The 24032-nt window shown below is 37.7% G+C and overlaps 1 protein-coding gene across 1 annotated transcript; it reads left to right on the forward strand.

Moving 5' to 3' along the window:
- The first annotated feature begins 4453 nt into the window (after positions 1-4453).
- Positions 4454-17669, forward strand: LOC145996377 (uncharacterized). The gene is made up of 6 exons (XM_083132808.1): positions 4454-4738; positions 5831-6007; positions 7010-7163; positions 10759-10997; positions 16744-16985; positions 17516-17669. Exons 1-6 carry the CDS (start codon positions 4553-4555, stop codon positions 17667-17669), a joined length of 1152 nt encoding a protein of 383 aa, XP_082988934.1. The 5' UTR covers positions 4454-4552.
- Positions 17670-24032: the final 6363 nt, after the last annotated feature.

Raw genomic sequence — 24032 nt, forward strand, 5'->3', positions numbered from 1 at the left:
ATTGATGAACGGACATTCACAAACAACCAAGCCCGACCGGGATTCGAACCCGGTACCCTTGGCGTCGCAGCGCGATGTGCTAACCACTCGGCCACAGGGTCGGCCTGCAACGTCTGATTCTTTTACATGAAGCATTTCTATGAATGTGATAATTGCTATGATATTTGGTACAGTGGTCGCGAAGATATTAACGAACATTCTAGACAGTCGACCACGTCCTGTTATCGTCATACTTTCGTTAATAATACGGGAGAAAAAGTACGCGTGGAATGCTCTTGGCAACTAAAATTTTGTGTTCATTATTATTATTATTATCATCATCATTTCTTTTAAAGATATACACACTGAAGCATTTGTATTTTGGATATTTACTGTCTCTTTTCTTCCGCTTTAAACTAATCGCGGCGATGATGATAATGATGATTCCATGAAACGACAAGGGGAACCCCACAAAACTTTCTTAGTGCCATCGACATGAGTGTAAGGAAACTTTCAAACCAATGGGACAAGCGACACTGGATTGTCACACTAGTGACACACACTTCCAGACTGTAAAATAGCATTCATTGCACATGAGGGTCCAAACAGCAAACGACACGTTCATATGGCGTATTCGCGTGCTACTTGTTACTTCGGTCGGAAAGCTCCTTAAAGGAAGGGTGCTCAGACCGAAGCAACGCGCTACAAGGGGAGTTCCCAACTAAGTGACAAGCGACATGGTGCCTTCAGTCTATTGGCAAGCGTTCGCTGCTAATTGTGCGAACAACAGATAGGCGACACGAAAAACCGCACTTTACAACAACAGATCTAGGCGACACGATAAGTCACACGTGTCACTTTGTCGCTTGTGCGTCGCTCAAACTGGGCCATTTCCTCAATAGCTTGCAACATGTTGCCGCGGTTTGTTGTTCGCGCATGCGCGATGCAATGAGTGTCTTGCTTTAGGGAGATTGCGCACCAAACCGACAAGGGGCACGCGACATTTATGGCTTGAGGATTTCACCAACCGAACGCTGGCCTGTGCCGCTACGATGTGAAATGTTGCTCTTGATTGGCTCGTTTCCAAGCAACATGTGTCGCTTCGGTGTGAAAGTTGCCTTGGACCGAAGGACCCGTGTCGCTTTGGTGTGAAATTCTCGTATCATTTGTCGCGTGTCGCTTTGGTGTAAAATCTTCTTGAGGAAACGGTGCAGTCAGAGCTTGTGTCCCTACGGTTCGAAAGGCAAATCTACACAATATATTCCCAAAACTAACTAAGCCGCATTACTTTCATAACAAAATTAGCACCTGGGTCGATCGCACTGCCATCTACTTGTCATCGTCTTGGGGAACCAGTTTCTTGGGTCGTTTTCCGCACTACGTTATTCAAGGCGCTGTACAGCGGTTTCCGATTGAAACAACTAAAATATTCTTCCACACGCGTACATTAAACGTTGCAAAGTATGTATTTAAGAGGCGCCATTGTTTTGTACCTAATAACATTTTATACGAAACGTCATTCCTCTCGGTTCAATAGTTATCGGCTTTTAAAAATGTGAAGTGATACATTGTTTACATCTCACGCGGCCGCCATTACAACTTCACTCGTGACCTCTAGATGGGAACAAAAGTCTATCGACAAGTACGCTGATAAGTATCGTGTGAGGCGAAAAGTAGCAAATTGTTAGCCAGTCCACCGCCAGCTAGGGCATACCTACTGGAAGTCCAGTTCCGTGTGATGCGGGCTTTAGGGCAAGTTATGGGAATTACAAACGGCAAGGGAGGTTACATGTCAAAAATCATGTGGAATGGCTCGTTATTATAACTGGGTAACGCCGGTACTTTTCCTACAGTTCCAAGAACATTGCATGACAGTATCTGTCAACACTGGTCGCTTGTTCTCGTCGTCCAAGGTTTTGAGGTAAGATAACATGAATATTTCTGAAGCACGTCTCATGCATTTTGAGACTAACTAATGACAAACTGTTGGTTTTTAAATGTAACGATCAGTCACCTCCCAATGAACAAACTGGTGTTATTTAAATGCAGTGATAAAAACGCTACATTTTAAAAGGAGCCTCGCTACAGCTGCCGCAACGGTAAAAATCTTATAGTCCCCGGACACCTATAACTTTTTCGTTTTGTGAATTTTTGACATTCGTACTTACCCATCTGCTTCGCGGAACATTCTTGAAGGTCCATTCACGTTTTTTTGATGAAATAAATTGCATTTTTTTTAAAAAAAATTGTTTTTGTAACTGAAGAACGTACGTTTCCGCAAATCGTTTGTGGGGCTATGTGTCAATGGTTCGTGGGGCTATGCGAGAATGGTGTGTGGGGCTACGCATATTTTTTCGAAACCAATTTTTAACTATTGTAACCTATACGTGACCAGTTAGATAAGCCGGAGACACATTTAACTCGATTATTTTAAAATAAAATTTATTTCTACTTACCTCATATGCATAGCGGAACATTTTTCAACTTTGGATCACTTTTTTTTCCATGAAAAAATAGTTATTTTTAACATTATAATTATTGATTGGTCGTTGCTAATTTGGCGGGCAATTCTTGACTCACGTTGTTTATCGTCAGCTGATGTGCAGTGTTTCCAAACTTATGAACCGATAAATGCCGCACAAACTAGTCACAAAAGGTTTTTAAGCGAAAATTGATCCACAAACCATTCACGGAAGGTCAGGTTAAGTTAGGTTAGGCAAACATAGAAAATTGATTTGGAAAAGAAAAACCCGCTCACACGTCATCTTGTAAAACTACCGCGTGGTTGTTACACTAACACTTATTAACCGAAAAATGATTGTTATTAATCCACGAACCATTCACGGAAGGTTAGGTTTAGTTAGGGTAGGCAAACATAGAAAATTAAATTGGTAAAAAAAATCCTGCTCACACGTCATCTTGTAAAACTACCGCGTGGTTGCTGCACTGACAGGAGGTTACGTAATTGAACGTACGGAACATTTGATTCATTTAGTCGACGGTAATGGTGGCATGAGCTATCGTTCAACGGAGATGCATGAATGACGAAAAATACCGTACTTACAGGCCAAATAAGTTGCACGATTCGAAAAAACAATTTCCGCAAGAACTCAATTCCGTAAATACTTTCTCGTATTTTCTCCTGGAAATTTCAAGGAACGTGTCTCCGGCATATCTAATCGTTACCCAGAAATCATTTTCTGTAGCATTGTGGAAGTTTGTGAATGTAGTTTTGATCCATGTTAATGCGAATACATGTTTTTTTTCTGTGAAAATCTCTGTCTGACACAATGTTTCTGCTGCCGCCATATGCTTTCTGCACGAGAGCACATTGTTCCGTGTGTTAAGATGATGTAACCTCATAGTCAGTGTTTCAAACTCTCAGTGTTTTCACTAGAACATGACGTGTCTGGTATTTTTAATTTTTTTTAACTATGCTTGCCTAACTTAACTTAACCTAACCTTATGGAAAATGGTTTTTGGGGCTAATGTCAATGGTTTTTGGGGCTAACATGAATGGTTTGTGAGGCTAACGTCAATTTGTGAGGTATTAGCATAATTTCAAATCTGGGCACGAAAGTAGGTATTTTCCGGTGAACGAGGTTGCAACACTGCATAAATCGACAAAACACCACTCGCACAACGCACCTTGAACCAGTATGCTATCGCCTGCCATAATATGTTACAGAATCGAAATAACAAGTAACAGTAAGTACTCGTAGATGTAAAGAATAGACATTATCTTAGAAATACATTATTTCACCTTAGGAAATGTTCCGCATTCCAAAATAGTATGTTAGCAATGTAAAAAAGTGTGAAATATATGATTTATAGGTGTCACCCCCATACTATAATGGTACCGAAACATTCCTACATCACACAAAACACCTTCCAGATGTTAGACAATGCTACAGGAACTTATTACCGTAAGTAGTTTCTTCTGTAAAAATGACTAAATCTCTCCGGGAAATATCAGATTAGTACCAACTAGTTACCGTAATACTGTAGCATTGTCTAACATCGGGAAGGTGTTTTGTGTGATGTGGGAATGTTTCATAGCAGAAATTCATGTTCTTTGTTGAAAATTAATTCTCCGATGGACAGTAGCCTTTGGCACGTACACCTTCGTACATCATCACACGTCGTGATTGTGTTTTGTTCATGTTCATTGGGTATCCAGTGTTTCGAACTGTCTGTGTTTTACAACGAAAGTTAGAAACTTGACGTGTTGTGAATGTGTGGTGAAATTCGTACCAGGCAGCCAAGTACTGACGTGTCACAAGGGACTAACGACACGAGTTTGTCGTCATGCTGGAAGTCGTTCCATGTGCTGGAAGGCTAGACTTGACAAGTCCAAAACGGAAAGTGACTTCGCGTCATTACGAGTTACTACTAACGACATGAAAAATGCCTCTACACCCACTTGTCGTAGAGGCTACATGCGAATAGCCAATCAGATGATGATATTGTAAAATTCGAGTTCGACCGAGAATCGATTGTAACAACTTGTTGAATCTGATCTGTGATAGTTTTTGTCTTTCTTTGATTGAAGGTAGCTAGTGAGAGAAACAGCATGGCAAAAGTAACTGAAAATCAAAAAATGATTTTAATTGAGTTCATGGAAAATAATCCAAACCTGGTTGCTGGCCGGATTTCTAAAAATTTTAGGAAGATGGACGAGGAAAAGCTATGGAAAGAACTTGTTGATAATTTGAATGCCAGCGGCGGAGTGGTGAAAAATGAAAAGCAATGGAGACGGGTAAGTAAACACTATTTGTAACATAGTTGATAATTGTGTTTCGTGCAGAGTTCTTGTGTACTATGGTCATCAATAGTCCCATGTTCATGGCCGCGAATTACGCAGAAAAAACGTTACAGTTACATTTTTCGGACAAGTATTGTTACGCGCAAACAGTCAGCAATTTTCACTGGTACGATTTAATTTGTGTTTTTTCGCTCTTATGGAATGTGACGTAACCTCAAAACCTTACCGAAATGCATAGCTACGTCCGTACATATATTCAAAATTGGGATGCAAAATTTTAAGTCCGCCATCTGCAAACACGTGGTTTACTCCATCATGAAGTTGCACACGCACACACACATATATGCATAAATTACATCAAAACCTACGATTTTCCTCTTTAAACCCTGTTACAATAAATATACATTACCAGGGTGTCTTGTTCGACTTTAATACAGTGGATACAGGAGGACAAAGAAAACGTGGAAGTTTGTAAAGGAGTATTATACGATGTTTAAAGTCTGTAAGTCCGTTATGATACCCTTTAACCCCTCCAGAAAATGAAATGTTTGGCATGATTTGTGAAAATGGTGTTATGAACTTTTTCTAAATGTGTTATTGTGAGGTAAAGTTCATTGGCTATTTCCTTCAGTTAACAGTGCTAAATTTGATAGTGTGATCTTTCGCACATGTTCTTTAGCTATATGAGTGCGTATGCACCCAATTTTCATACTCCCATGCTTTGGGAGCAGATATCTCCGTTATTTGTGTTTTTCGTATGCTGGAACCAATTTAATATTACCTAAATCATCGAAATCTGTCTATTAAAAAAATCAACTTAATTATCGAGAATGTACAGTGGAATATCGTATGGTAAAGTGCACCCTCTGAGAAACTTGTACAGAGTAAACATATGGGACATGAAAAAAATTGTACAAGTAAAATTCAGTAATTTTCACTCTTCAGTAGTGTGTGCATGTAGATACAAACCAAATGTATATGATGTGTAATAGGTGCATGTAAAAATACTAGATCATTTGGTTAGTGTGCGGCATTTTGTAAAGATTTATGAAGGAGTATTAATTTGAACAGTCTCTTTTATTGCAGTGTTGGTCAGATCTAAAGAGTTTGACAAAGGAAAGGGCAAGCGAAATAATAAACTCCCAACGGAGGACAGGTGGTGGACCACCCACTGACCTAAAGTTATCCAAATTACAAGAACGCATTGTTCAAATTACGGGGAAGTGCTTGGTGGTAGGAGATGAGGAGACTCCATCTGTTGGGGTAAGTTACATAATATGCTGTTGAGCTATAATGAACTAAATGTTAACTTCTTAATTTGAATTATATCATAAGTATGGGATTTATATCAAGACTTCACGTGCACTGTGTATAAAAGCTTGCGTGGTATTTTCTCAGTTGTTCCAAAGAGAGAGTATGTTTGTTTTTAATTTATGAGTGTGATTACATTTTAATGGTTACTTTTCAATATTTGGTGCACAAGTACTTATTTTTTAAAATTTTGATTGAGAATTTGTTATGCAAAACTAATCCACAACAATTTTTTCTCGAAATTGGTAACAGTATGGTATAGTGAAAACAAATTTCTTCAAATTTACAGAAGAAACTACTTACGGAAGTGAGTTTCTGTAGACTTTTGGAAGTGTTTTCTCCCTTCGTTCAACTTATTTGGCCGGTAAGTCATGTATTTTTCAACATTAATGTATCTCCAATGCACGATATCTCTTACCACCATTACCATCGACTATGTGAATCAAATGTTCCGTGCGTTCGATTATGTAACCCCCTGTTAGTGTAGCAACCACGCGGTAGTTTTACAAGATGACGTGTGAGCGGGTTTTTTTTTTTCAGTTTAATTTTCTGTTTGCCTAACCTAACCTTCCGTGAATGGTTTGTGGATCAATTTTCGCTTAAATAGTTTGTGCTGCATTTTTTGGTTAATAAGTTTGGAAACACTCCATATCAGCTGACGATAGACAACGTGAGTCAAGATTTGCCCTCCATATTGTGTGTAATGAAAGCAAATTAGCAGCGAACAATAAATACTTGTAATGTGAAAAATTACTTTCTTCAGTGAAAAAATGATAATCCCACATTCAAAAATGTTTCGCTATGCTTAACAGGTAAGTACAAATGTAAATAATTAGGAAATAAACGAGTGAAATGTGTTTTCACTATACCATACTGTTAACCGAAATCTAATCTGTATTTGTATAAATTTAAGTAAATTGCTCTGCAATATATTAAAATACAATTTTTTTTCAGCTGTTAGATCCCCCACCACAGGCCAGTTTTTCTGTGCTGGGGTTAGATGCAGAAGAATCCTATTGTATGCCATCCACAGGAGCAATTGAGGTGGAGTTAGTCGACATGAGGGCAAGCCCAGGAGAAAAGAGAGCCCACACGCCCACAGCCACAAGTAAACACGACTTAAATGTCTCTATAAATATATTTTGATAAAGAAAGTTAGGTAGTCATTTTCATCAGAGATTTGTTTTCTTTGGCAACACAAATGACAAGGAACTTGTTAAAATTATTCATACTATGTACCACACTAATTACGTAAATATTCATGTTTATTTATTTTCTGCTAATTGACTGGATATTTGTTTTCCTGTTGCGTGCCCATTGGCATGTATATGTATTTCACACATATAATTTCATTTTAGCCACAATAATGTGTGTTAATTATTGCATGAACATCATAAATTCAAATTTAAGCAATAGTTTTTTAGGGAACAACACTTTTGTTGGAGAAAATGTGCCTTGTTTGTCCCCCCCCCTGGGAAAAAAATACCTTCCTTGCCCGTCCCTGGAAAAGATCCTGCGGACGTCCATGTGCATGCCTTTTGTAGGTAACACAGAGTAGATTGACAAATGTGGCCACAGCATAAGTCATGTCTTATCTTTTCATACAACAAATTTTTAAGCAATCCATTTTTCATTTTGCCTTGAATTTACATTGAAAAAATAGGGATGCAGATAAATTAGTGTGAATTGGTACAGGCAGATTGGTTGATCAGTATTTCAAGTATTTTCAATGGTCCAGAAGTTCTGTACGTAGGTGTATTATTTTAATATAAAGGATTAATGGTCAATCCATACCAATTTTTTTTAGTACCACCATTTGCAGGAGTAATTCAAAATTAACATTTTTTGAATGATTTTGTTAACAATGGTGGCCATTTTTGTGTCATTACTTCCTGCATTTTTGAGCCTTGATAGTGTAGTTAGTAGGGAGTTGAAATTTTCACGAAGCCTGAAATAAATGATTTCCAGTCTTAGTTGCTTGTAATTTGTTTTTCCAAAGATACCAGATATATGGTGATAATGAGTTAGTTACGTGGGAAGTAAACATGACTGGAGCATGGTGCTGATTACATTATATCCAATTCAAAAATATGTAGATTGTGAATGTACTCCGCACATCCCTTAAATATGCCTTAATTGCATGATGAAATTTATATGGGGAACTACCTTCCTGCAATGTGGGCCTTTGCAGACAGTCACCATAAATTTGAAAACTCGCCTAATAAAAATTGTGGTATTCTTGGGTACAAAATATTGTTTTCAGTATGTTTCAAGCTAGATTTTATGTCCTATAGCTTTCTTTTTACCATCTATAATACAAATGGCTGAAATTTAGGGTCATGAGTGGTGCTCGCTTGAATATAGGGAAGGGAAGCAATGTAGTTTGAATTTTCTTAGGATGGAAGCTTGTTTACACAATCACAGTGATATCTTATCATTTTAAGTCAGAAATTCATTGCACTTGCAACCAGTCACATGAAGCGGGAGTCGAGATTGGCCACAAGTAGTTGCAGCTTCCCAGTAATGGTACTCGGCTTGCAAGTTTTAAACTGTTCAGACAAACCTCTCCCTTGCACACCTTTTCATTCATGACGGTTAATAATTTGCTTACTATGCCAGTCATATGATGCAATTAATGAATATGATAATTCATATTAAATGGTGGTGTATTAATAATCAAATATTTATTTTAAACTAATAACATACATGTTCTTTTTTTGACTAACTTCTCCGAATTGTAACTATGTTTGCCAAATATGATTTTTTTGGTCATTCACCAGAGATATTGGCATAGGCGCCAACTCCATGGGGCTTGGGGGAGCTAGAGCCCCCCCCCCCCCAAATAATTTTGCTTAAGAGGATCTAATGTATTATTTTGCTTCTCTTGTAAAGTTTACTCTGAATTGTGCCACATGAACTTGAAATGTACTAGAATCTAGACCATCAACTTCGGGGGGGGGGGGGGGGGCTGAGACCGCTAAACCATCAACTTTGGGGGGCTATGACCAGAGACAGCAAAACACATGACTTATTACTGTAATTATGAGTATTGTTAAAATTTTTACTAAAAAGTGTTTCAAAAGACGATGTGCATAAACTAGGAGAGTGAACGGGACATTCGGGCTACAAATGGCTCACACGACATTCAGAACAAGATCATTCACATATTAGGGATATCTGTTTTGCAATCCGTGGTAGCAGATATTAAAAATCTGGAATATTTTGCTATTACGGTTGACGAAACTTGTGACATATCCATCCGTGGACAATTAATATTCTGCATTCAAACTGTGAATAAAAAAATTTGATATTTTTAAGGAATTCATGGGCTTTTATGAGATTCCGAACACTGAGGCCAAAACTTAAAAAAGGGAGAGAGTGAGTCATTCATTAATTTATTTCAGTGATCAGAGCCCCCCCCCCCAATAATTTTGACAAGTCGGCGCCCCTGGATATTGGGACACAGATTGTGTAAAAGGAATGGAAAACCTAGCATTTTCAAAGAGCTGTAATATTACTTTCTGCTAAAACTTTGCATGTATATCTTCGCTCTAAAAATATTATACCTCTAGTTTTACATTATTTCCCTAATTAAAAAATTTAAACATTGATTTTTGTTCAAAAGCCAGATCAGTTTTTGGGCTAGAATATGAGCCATTTGCATTAGAGATGGTAAAAAAGTAGTACAGATCATAAAATCTAGGTTATTATGTATTGCTTACTACCATTTTTTTAGTTGAGTTATCAAATTTATATCAACTGGCTTCAAAGACCACAGTTGCCTGAAGCTATGAATCAAGAGTGGCAGCAATTTTTTTAACACAGTCCAAATTTTTTTTAAAAATGTCTGTTTTTTTTGCTGCCCTTGCACAGAGGTTCCAACAGCAACATTTTTTTTATACAAAAAGGGAAATGAATTAACTACTCAGGTTCTTCAGAGAAGGATCAGTACAAGTAAAAAAAAATCCAATCAGTTCACATGTAAAATAATATTATTAGATTTGCGATTGTAATTTTTAAATTGACAGAATATGTATTATGGGCTCGTAAATTTCCAATATGGCTTGAAACAAACAAACATAAAAATAGCCTATGCTGGCTTGGAAGTCACCAAACACTTGTTTCAAACTTATCCTTCATGTAGCAGAATTAGAAAATGCCTACATCTATTGTAAGGAGCAAAGAGTGGAGTGCATGCAGGGAAGAAAGTATCATGTTAATGGTAACTTGAGCGTGTAGCGAGTGTTGCTGTTGAGAATTTTTTCTCATTTTCCATTCATCAGTTGTTAGCAAGAATTAATGTAACAAAGGATGGACTTTTGTTTAGTGCATTAAATAAATGAAACGGATGTTCCATGCACGAAACTGATTTTCCGGAATGGAATTGTAGTGCATTCTGGCTCACTTTAAGCCTTGAATGTACCACATTATAATACAATTTATGCTATTGTTATTGCTATCTTCAGAGCAAACTAAGTGTAAGAATAAATGGATTGTACCATACCTTGATCATGCATCTTGTTCAGCACAAAGTGAGAGAGATTTCACTTGTTCCTATACTTTATTTAATCTGAAGATGGCAACGACAACTTAATGAAGTGGCACCAGTTTTAATATAATATGGTATGTTGTGTAGAATATTTACTGTAAAAAGTAGGAAATAAGTTTTTCAAAGATTTTATTGGAGATTCTCTATTCTGCAGGTACACCACAGCCCAAACGTAGGCATGTTACTGCGAGAGATAAAAACACAAATGCCATCCTGAAGTTTGAGGCTGCACAACTAATCCAGGCAGCAGCCCTGGAAAAGGTTGCTGCAGCCATTTCTGCCTTCACCGAAGTGAAGGAGGATGAAGTGGCAGCAATGAAGGAGATGGCTGCAGCAGAAAAAACAAAGGCAGCTGCATTGAATATAATTTCAGATTCGATGTGCAGTAACATTGTATAGTTAAACATGTAAAATAAAATTGTATGTTGTTTTTTCATATTTTCATCTATTTCTTTGTGCTTTCTTTAATATTTCATGCCCATATCTTGATAATCATATAAGATTGATCCTTGTCACTTAACTAACAATATAAGTCTCTATAGTCTCTATTTAAGAAAAAGAATCAACTTTTGTATTAGATATTTTTTTTAGCCATCTTGATGGCAAAGGCTATTCAATTATTAACTCGTAATCTTTTCATAGAAGGTTTTGCATAGTCCAAAGCCATGACTGGTTGTATAAATGCTCTTTCATCTAATTCTCAAATAGCCAACAGTGGGAGAAAAGAAACTCAAAATAAGTAAAATGCAAGTACAAATAACTTCTAATAGTCACAAATGATGTTTATTTAACCTTATTACTCTGTAATAATGTGTCCCAGGTTTGATGCTCGGTGAAGACCCATACTGGTTCAGATCCAATTTTAAATTGGAGGTGCAGTCCCAATTAGTGTATCTGTGCATAAAGCGGACTTACAACAAAAACTAAAACAATAAAAATTGAAATTTACAAATACTTAACTAATTCCACATGTGGAGTTGTTTTAAGTACACTTTATGCACAGATAAGGTAATTGGGACTGAACCAGTGATGTAAGAATGATAAATTAACAACAACTGATAATTCACAAAACGTATTTTTTTTTTTTTTTGCCCCTACAACTGCAAGCAGGAAATGTTGATCACTAGAAAAGTAGACAGAGAATTACTAGATTAGAAGAAAACCTTCATTAGCTGAATAGTTCGTAATTGATTGCTCACCCAAGGGTAGAAGGTGAGGCGACAGGCAAGAAAACATGCTGGCAACGTTGACTTGCATCACTCCCTGCTCCTATTTGCAATTTCTACCAAAATAACCCATTGGACTGTTGAAAAGTAAATAACCGTGCTTTAGATATTCTAGTAAATCAAGTATACAATAGTTTTCAGAGTTTGAAACAAATCAAAGAACATTTAACCCTCCCCCCTTTTTTTCAGTCACTAAAATTGAAATTGATCAGAAATATCTTGGGGGGGGGGGGAAACAATGACAAGAGGCAGATTGGTTGAATTGGCAGTTAAGTATCGAAAGGGGTTTGGGATCGAAAACTGCACATCACAAAACTAGCACAAGAATTTATTCCCATCAAAAAACGCAGAGAACTGTTAATGGTATTTTAACGATATTGTAATATTTGTAGCAACAGCTTGTTTTCATTTATGAATTTTCTTGTTTGTATGGACTTATTATAAATCTATGATTTTATTAAATTATTTTCTTAACCAAGTGTAGGGGTGCACAACTGAAAGTTGCAGGGGGGGCGCAGAGCATGTTAGTTACTCTACTGGGCTGGACTTAGTTAAGTGGAATCTGAACCACCATGGGCCTCCACCAGGTACATCTACATGTTAAAATGTAGTTTAGTCTATCTTACAGCCATTCCATGTGAAAGTGGATAGAGGCCTGCACAAGACCTGGAGCAGACCCGTTCGCGAGACATCGCTCCTGAAATGCTATGCAACCTGCGTAACACCCTCGCTTGAACACCTTGCCTGACCATCTGCCCAGATCGTTCTTGGCAGGTATTGAAAACCCACCGGGTACCCGCAGTCGTAGGATACCTAGCAGGTCTCAGTGCGTTCATTCAATCAACTGCAAGCCCCTCCCTCTGCATGACGTAGTTGCTTCGAGTAGAAACTGCACCGGGCGCACACCTGTCTGAAGTGTTGCCAACTGCAATACATTTCCACTACTTAAAAAAGGGAACTCAAAGCTTCGTAAGCCACATCGCCAATGAAATGAGATTTACGAATGTTGCTACCCCGCCCCCCCCCCCCCCCCCCACACACACACATTGAAATAGGTTTTCCGTGGCACAGGATCCATAAGTATACCGTATGTCGTAAACAAGCAATATACGTATATATAGTGATATAGGGCAGGACTGAAACATGTCACGTTCGACGCTGAGGTCGCGAGTCGAACAACACACTGTTCTACTGAGAACACCACGGCCGTAGCCAGCAAGGGGCATTGCCGTTACCCTCGTTTGGGGGGGAGGGGCAAGTACTTGGATAATCGTGCCAACAATAATAGTAATAAAGTAGCATGAAAGGCATTATTATCCTCATAAATCATGCAAAAAGGGTGTAGAAGTCGGTTCTGAAGCATTTGTGTTGAAATAGAGGATTAGAAATATTTTTTTCAACACGTCAATTTCACATTAGCTAATAATGGAAAACAAGCACACAAACTGTTTTTGAAAGAAAGAAAGTGCATGATAAATGCATTCCGAATGTACATACATATGGCATGTAAAATTTCCATCTACAATATGTTCTCTTCACATGGAGCGATGTAAAATAAGAAATGCATATGCTAACACTAAGTTGTGTACATATTCAAAATTTCATTAAAGCATATATATTATTTAAATACATTACATAATCAATTCATCCAACTCGTAACAAACCAACTTTAATAGCAAATAATATCACGGGCCGCCATGGCATTCTCTGGTTTAAAACTTTTCTCACTTAGATCGTTTGGCGCCCAGGGCCGACTCCCGCTACACCCTTGCTACGGCATTGAACTTGATGAGACTGTATAATATTTTATAATATATTTCTACTTTCATAAAATTTGAAATCAAGGTGTTGCAATTACCCCTCCATTCCCCCTCTGCAGGTGCCCTTGGCCGTCTGGAAGTGTAACGTAATGGTTGCGTACGTGAGAAAAGGTAGTGAAAGTTATTTAAGGAAACGCGCAAAAGGTCGGGGATCAATTAACGTACGTACATCAAAACAAATAACACCCAATCAGTTACAAAAGTCGCGATTTGTTGAGGTTAATGGTCAGCGTTTATCGCTGCCACCTCAGTCTCTAATGAGAACCAATGACAAAGTGAATATGCCTGGATATAGAGAACCCATCAAAACACTAAGTCAAAAAAAAAAAAGGAATAAATACATTCACAGAATATCGTGGAAAATTCACACTAGATAACAATTCAGGATATATGTATCTATATCCACATATGTGCGTGTATATGGACCGTCTCCAGAATCTGTAACAATACTAATCAATTAGTTCACCGTTTCTTTCAACAATAGTAACCTTTTTGTTTTGTTTTACAGCAAAGGTTTCAAAAAAATAGAGTAAAGTTCATTTGAGACTTTAAGTCTGAATTTATTACGTCAATCTCTCAGCGAAGACTGATTAACGTTTCAATAAGCAAACATGTACATTAAACAATTATCAACAAGGCTCCCATTATTAACTCGCACAAGATTATTTCAAAAAGGTCCAACAATTATTTTTTTGTATTCTGTAGTTTCATACATTAAGTCGTTACAGACTCAACCACAAAACAAAAATGTATTCAACCAAACAGTCGATGCAAATAACTTCAAATTCTTAAACAAGATTGATTCTCAACAATTCATTATAGTAACATTCTTTTCCTTCTTTCCAACAGTTTCCTTTCTTTTACTTTGGTGCTCCCATTTACTTTATATTTCTTTGTGCCGATCAAACATTATCTTCAATTGTATTCTGTCACCCCCGAGACGCAATAATAAGTTACGCTACTGTACGCCTTGCTTAATTAATATTAAGAAAATTAGAAACTCTCCTTTACTTTTTTCCTTTTATACGACGAATAGTGACGACGACACGTTTGCCCAACAATTACGTAATTAATTTAATTTGCATAATTCCAATAATTCGACGCTTATATCTTCTTCTTTCCAATTATTCGAACTCGCGACTCAGTTCGTAAAGGTACATGAATCCGACACACTTCACTTTTTTCGTATGTCACAAAAGAGGGATTTGACACAGTACATACCTCAATAGTCCACTCAAAACTGTTCCATCGTACCAATCCAACTCTGCAACTGGGGGCATCAAATAGAATTCGGCTTCCTTCTCGTCCAGTCGTCGTTCCACTTGCGAAGTATCAGGAAACATCCGTCAGCTTGCTTCTCAATCAAAATTCCGTATACTGCTCCATGGTGCTGGAGACAACGGGCACCTTGCAGTATGCATCAAACGACCTGTCCTCAGGTCAAACGGGACTCAGTTCTCGCACGTTAGATTCCTCACAAAAAAGGCAGTTGTTCCGCTTCTTAACTCCAAACGGCAGAATCGAGAAAAAGGAGTCATTTGGGTAATTGGCCGAAATACAGAGAGAGAGTCCAATACTATTGCGTGAAATCGGAGACAGAATGCAAGTCTCGTCCAGCGAGACACCGTTCCACGCTAAACACACGTCATGCTCTCTCTCACACTCTTTTCCTCCTAGCCACACTGGCTGTTTCGAGGAAGTCGGCCGGGTCGGAACTGAATGAGCTTGCACGCTCGTAAATGCAGCACTGGGCGAAGATCGGTGGAGACACCTAGCGGCGACTATCACAACCAACAAATCACAAGACTGACGCAAGGCGTACGACGAAGGAGGAAAAATGTGAGGTCTTTCTACGCGGTGTTTAAACGTAATGCTTTTTTATTACACTCCGTGCAGAAAAAGTCACAAACTCCCCCAACTAGCGAAGGAAAAAAAGGGAATATATATATATATAATAATAATTTGGCAAAAAAGGCACATGAACTATCCAGACATAGGTATACCATCTTGGAAGCACCTGATATGTATAAATAAGCAAATTTCCCTTAGGCAAAAAAGAAATACCCAAATGTATGTGTTAATTACCCATTTGTTGATCTGTTTTAAGGAACCATAAAAAGCACACAATAAATAAGATCACACCCACCATGTGGGAATATATGCAAACAAATACCTAAAAATATATATATATATCACACACAAACTGATTAAATTAAGACTAGATTAGATAATATCAAAAATATGCACAATATTGGTAACCAATTTAAATACAATAGATAATATAGGTAATAAATACCCTATAGAAGTGATCGTGAAAAAGGTGAACATGAATAAGTCGATTGCAGTCGTAAAAAAAAGGAAAGATGAAAATGACCATACAAGATGAAAAGTTAACATTACAAGTAAGAATACCCTTTACATGAGGTATGAGTATAAACGCCATTAAAAAAGGCATTACATCCAATTAAACATTCAAGTTTGACAGTACACTCAATATAAATATACCTGTTACATAACACTTGGTATTGGAAAAAGAAAGTCCAGATAAACACTATCAGGTGGAGAATTTCTCAAAAACAAAGGAGACATTTTACTATCAAGGTAGTATTCCAGGAGAGTAATATGTTGGTTTTTTCCCATTTTGATGCGTCAAATGATGATTCCAGGGTGGTACACTCAATATATCAGTTTCCACAAGAAACATGAAAAATAAACAAAAAAAGACGAATTAGAAGAGAAAAGAAATGGAAGAGAAAAAAAGGATAGGAAAGAGGAGAGGAAACCTAAACGGAGGGGAATACAAAAAGAAATAGGAGCACCAATTACAATTTTTTTGATAAAAAACAGTCATCCTAAATATACTCCACAAAATTGCAGTAAGTGATATACAATAACAAATTATTCTCCAAAGGAGTTATGATTGAGATTTGATGTGAAATAATAGTCAAGAAACCAAAAGATTACACATGAACACAATTTAAAGCATGTGAAAATACTAAACATAGAAAAACATATATACACCAAAAAAATTGTATAAAATATATATATCTGCAATAAACTCTTAAGATTCTAAGACAAGTACACAACCAAAAGACAAGACCTGAGGTTGTGATATTCCATATACTTCTTACATGCGGGAAACTGAGTCATGAGGAGAGTAACGAGTGGGAGGGGGACGACGTCGGCAGTGGGAAGCAGAGTGTCCAGTTCGACGGCAAAAGTTGCAGTATAGAGATTGAAATTGGCGAGAAGGACGATGTAAATTCTGACCCCAGTTTGGAACACTGGGAAGTGGAGGACCAGCATGTCGGTCAATGTGACCTAATTGCCGTTGGGTATATGCCTTTTGCATTTCCAAGGGTGTGATAGAATGAGCCAATGTCACTAACTCTGACATAGACTGTGGGCGGGACTGAAATAATAGACAATTTGTCGAGGTGTTGTTGAGGTGTTGTAGGAGAAATGTCACTAAAACAGTAAAGTCCCAACCCAATGCCAAAGCCTCTGCCGAATCGCGGACGTCTGACACATAAATATGAAGCGTCTCCAACTCACGTTGAGGGCGCATAACGTGAGCATTAACCAAGGTGTTATATAAAGACATCGGAACCGAATGGCGCCATATGTATGTTTTCATATCGTGCCAGGACATCAGAGAAGCAATAGCAGTCATTCAAAGGGTGTGTAAAACTCCCTCGGTACGACGAGTAGCGTTATGTAGCAACCAATGCAAAGGATATTGGTGAGATAGCACGAGACGTTGTAAAGCCAACATAAACGTGAATAATGCGGTATGGCTATGGCCATCACACGTGACCAGGGCATTAATATGAGTATCTAAATTCCTCAACATGATCTTATGAAGGATAGACGTGTCACCATTTAGGTGGGAAGAGGTGACCAGACTTGGGGATGAAGGAACCGTGACGGTCACTGCCGTCGTGGCAGGCAAGGGAGAAGAAAACATTGAGGGGGCTGTAGAAGTTGTAGCCGCTGTATCTTGCACCAACGGTGCCTGAGAGGTAACTTGGACCGGATTCACAAAATGGGGACCAGTTAGAGACGGTGGGGGTGGTAAAACAAATGGGGGAGGCTCCTTCTGTATCAGTACTAGTTCACCCACATCACTCAAATCTGGTGGAGGCATGATAATAAAATATGTATTTGAAATCTATCTCCCAAAAAATTTTACCAACATATAGTCCCAAAAAAGGGGGGGGGCAAAGGTGAAATAAAAAAAAAATATGAAAAGGAGTTGTTGTAACACCAATACTACCAACAATTGTAATATAAGGGGGGGAAATTTTTGTAATATTTCTACTGTATATATTAATAAAACCATGCTCTGCTACCAGGAACTTTGTAACGTGATGGTTGCGTACATAAGAAAAGGTAGTGAAAGTTATTTAAGAAAACGTGCAAAAGGTCTGGGATCAATTAACGTACGTACGTCAAAACAAATAACAACCAATCAGTTACAAAAGTAGCGATTTGTTGAGGTTAATGGTCAGCTTTTATCGCTGCCACCTCAGTCTCTAATGAGAACCAATGACAAAGTGAATATGCCCGGATATACCATAGAGAACTCATCAAAACACTAAGTCAAAAAAAAAAAAAAAGGAATAAATACATTCACAGAATATCGTGGAAAATTCACACTAGATAACAATTCAGGATATATGTATTTATATCCACATATGTGCGTGTATATGGACCGTCTCCAGAATCTGTAACAATACTAATCAATTAGTTCACCGTTTCTTTCAACAATAGTAACCTTTTTGTTTTGTTTTACAGCAAAGGTTTCAAAAAAATAGAGTAAAGTTCATTTGAGACTTTAAGTCTGAATTTATTACGTCAATCTCTCAGCGAAGACTGATTAACGTTTCAATAAGCAAACATGTACATTAAACAATTATCAACAAGGCTCCCATTATTAACTCACACAAGATTATTTCAAAAAGGTCCAACAATTATTTTTTTGTATTCTGTAGTTTCATACATTAAGTCGTTACAGACTCAACCACAAAACAAAAATGTATTCAACCAAACAGTGCAAATAACTTCAAATTCTTAAACAAGATCGATTCTCAACAATTCATTATAGTAACATTCTTTTCCTTCTTTCCAACAGTTTCCCTTCTTTTACTTTGGTGCTCCCATTTACTTTATATTTCTTTGTGCCGATCAAACATTATCTTCAATTGTATTCTGTCACCCCCGAGACGCAATAATAAGTTACGCTACTGTATGCCTTGCTTAATTAATATTAAGAAAATTAGAAACTCTCCTTTACTTTTTTCCTTTTATACGACGAATAGTGACGACGACACGTTTGCCCAACAATTACGTAATTAATTTAATTTGCATAATTCCAATAATTCGACGCTTACATCTTCTTCTTTCCAATTATTCGAACTCGCGACTCAGTTCGTAAAGGTACATGAATCCGACACACTTCACTTTTTTCGTATGTCACAAAAGAGGGATTTGACACAGTACATACCTCAATAGTCCACTCAAAACTGTTCCATCGTACCAATCCAACTCTGCAACTGGGGGCATCAAATAGAATTCGGCTTCCTTCTCGTCCAGTCGTCGTTCCACTTGCGAAGTATCAGGAAACATCCGTCAGCTTGCTTCTCAATCAAAATTCCGTATACTGCTCCATGGTGCTGGAGACAACGGGCACCTTGCAGTATGCATCACACGACCTGTCCTCAGGTCAAACGGGACTCAGTTCTCGCACGTTAGATTCCTCACAAAAAAGGCAGTTGTTCCGCTTCTTAACTCCAAACGGCAGAATCGAGAAAAAGGAGTCATTTGGGTAATTGGCCGAAATACAGAGAGAGAGTCCAATACTATTGCGTGAAATCGGAGACAGAATGCAAGTCTCGTCCAGCGAGACACCGTTCCACGCTAAACACACGTCATGCTCTCTCTCACACTCTTTTCCTCCTAGCCACACTGGCTGTTTCAAGGAAGTCGGCCGGGTCGGAACTGAATGAGCTTGCACGCTCGTAAATGCAGCACTGGGCGAAGATCGGTGGAGACACCTAGCGGCGACTATCACAACCAACAAATCACAAGACTGACGCAAGGCGTACGACGAAGGAGGAAAAATGTGAGGTCTTTCTACGCGGTGTTTAAACGTAATGCTTTTTTATTACACTCCGCGCAGAAAAACGTCACAGAAGGAAAATGCAAGAGAAATATGAAAACTAATTCCGTCTTGAGTACCTTTTAGCCCTGCTACTCTTAAATTCTGCTAGCCTGTTTTTTCTTTTACTTTAATGTTTGACCCCCACCCTGGCCCCTCCGCTAGACTTAATTCCGCTAGACTTAATTTCCATCCAAGGTTGGGGGCAATGCCCCCGGCCACCCCCCCTGGTTGCGCCACTGCATGCCTGGTTAAAGCACCATGCAATGAAAAACAATTAGTTTTCAGTGAGAAGATTTTTGTTTGCTCGATCATTCATTTAGATAAATGAAGCTGTAATATTACGTGCATTTCCTGGCAATAAGATAAAAACTACTTATGCTGAACTGGACTTCGTAGGATTTAGGAGCTACGTAAGTAGGCAACACTGGCTGTAGCTGTCCACGTGGTGATGAAACACCTGGAGCAACATGCTGCCGGAGGGCTGTTTCCTTCCAGCAGGTTTTGCAGGTGCCCGGGTCTTGTTGAATGCCCAGTTACCTTGTAAGTGCAGAGCACCTTGAAAACCAAGAACCCGGGTAAAGACGCAAGTCGACTCGTTGCCATGGGCAGAAGAGCAGGTATACCTGTCCTCGCATGCAAGCGGGCAGCGACTAGGTAAAAGGCAGACTATGCAGCCCTCTGAAAGTGGACAAACGGTCAAACTGTCACTTATTATGCATGAAATGGAAGGGAAAACTGGGTTGTTTTTGGAATTATTAACAATTAATTTACTCTGGTAAATAAATAGAAACATTAGTTTCATGGCTTCTAAATAACGTATGGTTTCAAACCAATTACTTCTTGTTAAAAGTGGGATTTTATTTGTGATTCTGCACTTAATTTAGTTTCATTACCGTAAGAAAGCTAAATAATTTTGTTCTAATTTTCTCATAGATTGTTTCTATATCTTAAGTATCCTACTTCATTTCTGAAACTAACTTTAGTTTGAAGAATATATTTATGATAATTTCCATAGCTTTTGCATTGCTCCATACTCCTCCACAGTAATGTGCATGGTGTCACATTAGTCACAAAATCTGTCGCACCCATCACAGGCAAAAATGTTCATAAAAAAAGTATGTAGTAATATATTTTGAAACTTAAAGCATCTAAATGTTGAGTCCAGTTTGCTTTGTGAAATTAAAATACAACTATTTCAGTAAACCCCTATATTGACAAGAGTTTTCTGAAAGACTGAGGAAGGTCCAAAAGTCATGTCTCTGAAGTGTCACACCCATCACAATTACAAAAATTGAATTTTCTGTAGCTGAGAATTGAGATGAGGAAGAAATATTTTGAAATTAAGTAACTTCCCTCAAGGAAAATTAACTGACATGATTGTATAGAGTTGCATACTTAAAGGTGCTAAGAAAGTAATTAAAGAATGAACGTAAATTTGTCTGAATGTCTCTCTCTCTCTCTCGAAGGAAGGAGGGAAAGAAGGAACAAAAGAAAGAAAGAAGTAGAGGAATGGAGAGAGAGAGAGAGAGAGAGAAGAGAAATAGCACCCATCACAATGGAAATGCCCCTTAACAATACACAATACATTGATATGTGAAATTAAATAGGTGATTGTGGTCTGAAACTGCTAGAATGGATATTTACATGTGTGTGTATAATTATTGTCACATTAAATTGACGCGTTGCGGATACGAAAGGCGAATTCAACAAACTTACATTGTGAGGGAAATGAGTTTCAAGTTGTCAGGCACAGTGCAAACTCCACAAAAACGTGGTAAGAGTAGAGTTTCCTGCGTGGTTTCCAAAGTTTTTTGTTGAGTGCCCCATGCCTCGCAACTTGAAAGTTTACTTTTGTTCACCCTTCATATCCACAACGCCTCAATTGATATTCCATTGCAAACACTCCAGTGTGGAGAGTACAACCGAGCTAAAGTGGTCCCATGCAGTACTCTAGTGTACAATACATGTAAGACTACCATATTCATCCAATAGATTGACAATCTTTTTTTCTACTGGTGAATATGAAACTTACATATTTGGATATATAAAAACACACGAAAGAGAAGTGCCAATTAAAGAACAGGCCTTTTGCAGATTGATTTTAGTTATGCTGGCACCTTGCTTCTTTATAATGTACACAGTTTTTTCTTAAAACTGCTGGTGCTGGGATCAATATCAGGTGTTTACCATTGTTAACAAGACTGAATTCTTGAGATGGGCACCTGAAAACTTTAGATACTTGGATGCATTCTCCTTGGTAACTTTTTTTTCGTAAGCACAAAGGTTCTAATTTAAATTTTAAAATAAAAGGATAACTAGCATCACATGCCATCACTTCACTAAATAGCTTAACTTAGGGGTTCCCAAACTATTTTGTTTCATGGTGCCCTTAGTTTTTCAAGATTTTTCCACGGCACCAAAGTCTGAACGTAGGCCTATCGAACACTTGCAATGCTCAGTTATTGGTGGTTAGGTTGCTTCCCTTAAGTTAAAAAAATAAACATATTTCATGTGTAAAAGGTATTAAATAACCACATATTTGGAACAATCAAATCATTGATTGAATATATTTGAACATTCCAAGGTGCCCCTGTAAGCCAGCAACGGCGCAAAGTTTAAGGAAAGAGAGAGAGACTCTTTTTTCTCCTTTCTTTTCTCTTTGGAAACCACTGGCTTAACCCCTGTTTAAGCACGTATTTACTTCAGCTTTCACCATATGTGGTTTGCTCAGTAGTTAGGGCAAGAATAGTAAAAGTTTGAAATATATAAAATTTAAGTTGGGTTAAAACGTTTAAACAGAAGATAAAAGTCAATCCAGAATTCCTTGTCAATTGCTTTCTACTTAGTTGCAGTTGTCAGCCTGAGATTGTGTAGTGGCAGGGTGCTCTGGTTTGACTTTCAGAGTATTTTTAACCCCACATACCTTTTACATGTTTCAAACTTTTACTATTCTTGCCATAACTCCTAAGGAAAACCACATGATGTGGTGAATGTTGTGTAACAAAGAAATAAGTACATGCCTAAACTGAACTATATTTAGAAAAATAATCAAATAAAAACACAAATGTGTTTTTCAGAACACAATATAAAACTTATCATTGCAGAAAATTAATATTATTTTATTGATTTCTTTTCACATAACACACAATTTTACAAGATACATTACACATGGTGGATGAAAATGATGGAGAAAAACAACTTGGAAGACCTTTACGTTATAACTTACGATCCTCAGCTTGGCAGATGTCCGACCAGAAATTTGTAAAAATGTTTCAATTAACAAAGGGAATACTGAAAAGTTGGTGGGATATTTACATTAAACAAACACGTACACAGTGATAAAATATATAAATTAGGTCAGGTGCAGATATAGCTTGTAATTAAGCTTAATACTTATACCCAGGGGTAGAAAGAACAACTAATTCAGGTGACAGCTGATTTTTTTTTTTCAAATATGAACAAAGAAAGGCATGATTGCAACTAAGATAAATCTACACGTTTTGAAATATTATCTTAACATTTCTTAATTAATACAAGACTGGATTAAAAGTAATTAATTATTGCGCCAGAGTGATCTTCCCAACAAATGCTCGACCGGTAGCATCATGAATATGCAATACATCTTAATATATGGCTGACTACAATATCGCCGAAGATCTTGAAATTTGGACACCAACAATATTGCCACAACTCATAAAATTTGGTTACCAACAGTACAAAAATTTGTAATAGCATGTGTATTATTCTGATCACATGATACAGAAAACACAAACATCAAAGACAATATAATATCCTCGTCATTTAAAAGAAAGAACAAGTTTATGGGAAACTGAGAATTCAGATGTTAGGTGAAAATTTTCTTGCACCATGGCGAATGGATGCCCTGTTTTTCTACCTCTGCTTATACTATAAAAAGTGCACATGGAATACCATGCATCTCAAAATAATAAGGTGTAGATACACCAATAGTGCCAAAAAGTTTCCGCACACACTAAAGTCCACAGAACACCAGGAAATAATGATTAAAGTAAATTTTACCAGCTTCTCACTGGCATTGCCAACAAAAATTGGAGGAAGGATAGAAACTGGTAGAGAAGAGGATGCAATCAAACAGATAATATTCTGTCCTTTACCGTTTTTTAGCCTCCTTCCAATTTTGCTTGGCAATTCCAGTGAGAAACTGGTGAAATCTGTACTTGAATCATTATTTCCTCGTGTT

The sequence above is a fragment of the Lepisma saccharinum genome, chromosome 12 (genome assembly GCF_977018435.1).
Source record: "Lepisma saccharinum chromosome 12, izLepSacc3.1, whole genome shotgun sequence".
Classification (NCBI taxonomy): domain Eukaryota; kingdom Metazoa; phylum Arthropoda; class Insecta; order Zygentoma; family Lepismatidae; genus Lepisma; species Lepisma saccharinum.

What these genes read in the sequence shown, in the direction of transcription:
- LOC145996377 (XM_083132808.1), top strand. Translation starts at nt 4,553, where the DNA reads ATGGCAAAAGTAACTGAAAATCAAAAAATGATTTTAATTGAGTTCATG. An exon ending in AGGAGACTCCATCTGTTGGG is followed by an intron (nt 6,008 to 7,009) that starts GTAAGTTACATA and finishes ATTTTTTTTCAG; the next exon opens with CTGTTAGATCCCCCACCACA. An exon ending in CCACACGCCCACAGCCACAA is followed by an intron (nt 7,164 to 10,758) that starts GTAAACACGACT and finishes TCTATTCTGCAG; the next exon opens with GTACACCACAGCCCAAACGT.